At 31.5% G+C, this 4,709-nt stretch overlaps 1 protein-coding gene across 4 annotated transcripts; it reads right to left on the bottom strand.

Moving 5' to 3' along the window:
* Positions 1 to 362: 362 nt before the first annotated feature.
* LOC148627125 (uncharacterized) lies at positions 363 to 3,308 on the bottom strand. Of its 4 annotated transcripts, XM_088567902.1 has the most exons (4): positions 3,141 to 3,308; positions 2,738 to 2,807; positions 2,118 to 2,347; positions 363 to 656 (listed from the first exon to the last, which is right to left on the bottom strand). In XM_088567902.1, exons 2-4 carry the CDS (start codon positions 2,803 to 2,805, stop codon positions 583 to 585), a joined length of 372 nt encoding a protein of 123 aa, XP_088424028.1. In that variant the 5' UTR covers positions 2,806 to 2,807; positions 3,141 to 3,308; the 3' UTR covers positions 363 to 582. The 4 variants fall into 4 exon arrangements, with proteins under 4 accessions (XP_088424028.1, XP_088424001.1, XP_088424012.1 ...); XM_088567875.1 differs by having other exon boundaries at positions 363 to 2,347; XM_088567886.1 differs by having other exon boundaries at positions 363 to 2,347; positions 2,738 to 2,891; positions 3,141 to 3,300.
* Positions 3,309 to 4,709: the final 1,401 nt, after the last annotated feature.

The raw sequence follows: 4,709 nt of genomic DNA, 5'->3' as shown, positions 1-4,709 counted from the left end.
ATGTAATGCTATTTCATGGTTTAAAATTTACTAGGTTTTACAAAATCATTCTGTTGAATACACTATGTATCAGATATTTTTATACTAAATATGTAACTGTAAATCTTTGTTCCCTTGATTACTCTTTTTCATATCCCCTTTCTTCATCCCTGAGAGGACAGGTTTTATTTTAAACAAGGACCCTTGTACTAGTTCACTTGGGCCGTATAAGGGATCTGTCAATACCAAGTGAGTACAAAATAGAATATGCAATTTTTAAAAAAATGTAGAAATTAAGAGAAAAAAAAGGAACCAAGTGACAGATAATACGGTTCGAAAACCCAAACGACTGAAAGGCAGAACCAATTTTTATAATACAAACCCTGCATTAAAACTGTTTAATCCTACAAAAACATTTGTTTTATTCCAGTTTCAGATGCACCTTTTTCATTTTTAAAAAAATATTTCTCTTTAGTGTTGTATTTGCTGATTACACATTTAAATTACAAACACATTACAAATTATATAGCAATGATTATACAATACTTTAAATGAATATTGTAACATGAATTGAGATGTTTTCTTTGTTCTTTGATAGTAGTACTATGATACTGAATTCAATTTGCTGTTTGTTTTGAACTCGTGTCCTGTCCATTCATTTTCGGGCTGATGTTCAACTGAAAAAAAATATAAACCAAATTGCTACAAATAGTCGCTTATGTGTATTTCAACACATGTACAACCAAATTGCTACAAATAGTCGCTTATGTGTATTTCAACACATGTACATATTTACAAACTGCCACTTTTGTTGTATAAACGATACATACGATTAGTTTTCTTAAACACTTTTTTAGTGCAAGCTTTAAAATATTGACATGCGTTCTTACTTGCAGCATTTAATTCCTTCCGACCCACATTTGAAAGTTCTAGGAAGGAAAGGAAACATTTAAACCGATAAAAAATCAGGATTGGAACCAGAACATGCCTAACTTTAACCATAACATTGTATCCATAAAACTTTGTAGCATAACTAACATATGTATAAACTTTAGGAAAAAATGTATCGTATGACCAAATTCCAAAATTAATAAATGACAAAAACATGAACAAAATCGACAGTACAATTTTTTTCTCTTCTTTGTTCATATTTTCATGATCTTTCATTTGAAGGATAAGAACTGACTGCAAAAATGTTGTGACTACTTCAAAAACAGCATTTGGCAAGTATACAAAAGAGCCTTCATAAAATGCAGCAATTACATTCAGACAAAAATAGACTGTTGATCCAAAGCCACTTATCAAAATCAGATAATGGTTAAGATTGAGGCGAGTTTTCACTGATTTTACTTTCTGAAAATAATTAGGTTGAATGAGAATAAAGCAATAAATTAAGGCCAGATAAGTAAGAAACTTTACAATAAACATATAAATTGCAAATTGAAATGGTCTGTGTATTTCAAACACAAAATATGGCACAGACATCAAAATTCCCAACAAAGCACTCAATAGTGCTTTTGTAAAAACGTTTCTTGTGGAATTTAGGGAATTATCAACCATGCACGAGTTAAGATGATCATCAGGGTTGGCAGGTAATACGTTTTTCTCGACAGTATCGTATAACTCTTTTAAAATAAGAATGGCTAACAGGGAGTTTTCTACCATAGTTGGATCTAAGTATGGTTTTAATCGTTCATGAACTCTGTAAGCCTTTGAATAGTTCTTACAGTCAGTTATATTTTCATGTACGAACCCTTCAAAGTGTTCTGCTAATAAATGATAACATGCTGTAGATATATTTGTTACTAGGACTACTGCTCCAGAAAAATTTATAATACAAGAGTTTAAAAGGCTCTTTCCAGAAAATAATAAAATAAAAATCATCTGGAGGAAAACAAAAACAAGTAGCAAAACTCTATACACAATATGAACATTCACACTTTTATCTTGTAAATCTCTACAAGAAAAATATATACAGATATGGGATGAGACATGTAAAATGTTACATGGTGTGAAGAATACCACAAAAGCAATCTTGACAAATAAATGACTTCTTTTATGTACATCTTTAACACTGATAATACGATATGTGCTTAGCAACATAAAATAGATTAGAATTGAGGCAATTAATAGCCCACTTGTGCTTATTTGAACTATATCAACTTTAATCTCCATTCTCTCCATGGTTGATGAGCCACACTTTAGAAACAACACGGAAGTGAATACTGCAGTAATCGTGAGTAAAGTAACGAGTGAAGCAACCCTGCCATCTCTGAACCGTTGATTTCCAACATAATTCCCAGCAGTAATAGGTAAGCAAACAACAGCGTTGAAGAAATTACTAATAAACCTCAGTGTTAAGACGCAGCTGTTATGAAATAAAAATAATGGATAATGAACGTTCTGACAAAACACGTCTTCGTTTTCACCAAATCTACAAATTTGTTTGATGCAAAATGTATCATTCGCCTATGATAAGACCAATTAATATCAAATTGGCCGATTTGGTTTGCAAGTTACTTTTTCTCTTCTTCCTTCCTTCTTTTGAAGGCTCTATGTCACTACAACGAGTTTAAGCCCCATTTTGTTCTAACATTTCACGCCTATGGATCATCATTCACTTAAAAAAATAAATCTAAGTTAATTTACATTTTTTTGCAATTCCTACTTTTTACAATATAGCACTATTTGTTTCGTAGCAAGCAATATGTTACAATTACCTCTTGCCTCTATTACAAAATAAACGAGTAATACTTGCCCTTTACAATTCTTTGAACTTTTGTCATTGCCACTTAGAAGTGTGGTGCGTTCCGATGCCATTGACATTACTGAAAAGCATAAATTTTTGCTTTCAAATTTCCATAATTCCAGAATGTTTTATTCATTATGTATAAGTTTCTTTAATCTAGTACCTATATAAATAGAAATTTAATTCTGCTGATTGACGAGAAAGAATTTGGTTTTGAGCTTTCTTTTCATATATCTAAAAATTATATCTATAATGATGTTACAAGATTATTTTTATTTACAATGTCTTCCTTACATCATTGACTCTTTTATATATAATTGACATTTATGCATTATATATATATATATATATATATATATATATATGTTTTTCTTGAAAGATGGGTTAGAAAATAAATAAGAAAAATGGATACTTAAGCTTTGTCTTGATACCAAATGAGATATATCCAAAGTTAAAATATTCTTCGAAAGAAAATTTAAATAAACAAGATGTATCCCTTCGACACAAAACGCCTTAAAACACAAGTACTATTAGTCAATATTTCCTTCCTCATTTCATATTCCTAACCTTATTCAAGGGTTATGCAATATTTTGAAAGGTTTATTTTTTCAACAACATATCACAAGCTATCTTTAATTGCACACGTAAGTACAGATGTGAAAAAATCCCGGCGAAAACAATTTCGGGAACACAAACAGGAACGAAACAAAAACAAAGAAAAACATACAGAACATATATATATATTTCCTTTTTCAAAGATTCTTGAAGACTCATACCTATAGATAATACGAAAATGGCATGAGTTCTCATTCAAAGTTATCAAAAATTAAACAAAGACATAATTTGTTATGAAAAGGGACAGGTCTTTTGTAAATTTCATTTACAAATACCCTATTCCGATACAGAACATGTAGTACTTAGAATCGCTACAAGTGCAACCTAAGTTTGTATCGGATAAAACCGATGACATATGCGATGTTTTACAACGAGGACTGTATCAATTGCATAGCTAGATGATTTTAATGAATACAGGATGTGGTGGATGGGCTGAGACGCAGAGCGCCCCAAACATGTTTCTTTTTAAATTGAAAGCAACAATTATCCCAAAAAAAATATTTACCCTCAAAGCAGTCTTTTTATCAATGTAAGATGTTTTTGGCAACCGTAATTGATGGTATTTAATCACAGTTATGTTTTTAATTTTTTGTAATAAAGTATTCGTTCGAAAGATTTTAGTTTCAGTTTTATTCATTTGAAAAGTAGCCTTGATCACTTCGTGATTGGTATTCATAACCTGTCGATTTGTCTATAGCAGTAAAAACACCATATCCTGACTTACAGGTGACGACTTTTCATTTCGTATTGTCTTTTCATTTCCTTTCATCTGTGGCAATATCCCTTCAGCACCTGCGTGTGGAGTTTTTATATTAACTCATATGTTGTGCCAGAGCTTGCCGTAAATACGCAGACTTTTGTATTACGCTAAACTTCTTACAATTTGGCTTCTGGAACAGGGTTATGTTGCTACAAGATTGAAATCATTACTACAGATGTTTTATGGTCGTCTTCATGAACTCTTGGATCGTTACAGTTTATCCAACTGCACCATGAAAACTGATTTATTCAACGTATCATAGTTTTCTTTTCCTCTTTCGTCTATCCCAATCTTGACGTTTTATGAGCAACTCGGTGAGTGTTTCTTGAAAAGCAGAGGACGTTTTTCCTACCGGTACACCTGGTCCATGCTCCCAATTTTCAGTAGAGTCCGAGTTGCTCCTTTACTTTCGTTAGTTTGTATGTATTTTTTAGTTATTTTATGTTCTTTATTGTGTTTGTTTACCATGTCCGGTCTTTGTTACTGGATTACATTCTCTTGATTTCTGCTAGAATCTTGGTTCCCTTGATTGCTCTTACTATTTAACAACAATTTCTACCTTGCTTTTATCTCATTTGTGTTGCATATATCTACTGCAGTAAAAGC

Source organism: Perna viridis, chromosome 1 (assembly GCF_037379345.1).
Source record: "Perna viridis isolate PV_CMFRI_1.1 ecotype Kerala chromosome 1, ASM3737934v1, whole genome shotgun sequence".
In the NCBI taxonomy this organism is placed as follows: Eukaryota; Metazoa; Mollusca; class Bivalvia; order Mytilida; family Mytilidae; genus Perna; species Perna viridis.
Note: the sequence above shows the minus strand (reverse complement) of the source record. Positions and strands in the feature narration are given on the sequence as shown.

Excerpts from the sequence above, each read along its gene's own strand:
- LOC148627125 (XM_088567875.1), bottom strand. The coding sequence starts at position 2,805 with ATGTCAATGGCATCGGAACGCACCACACTTCTAAGTGGCAATGACAAA. Across the intron at positions 2,348-2,737 it reads AGTTCAAAGAATTGTAAAGG|CTGCGTCTTAACACTGAGGT; the intron begins GCAAGTATTACT and ends ATTTCATAACAG.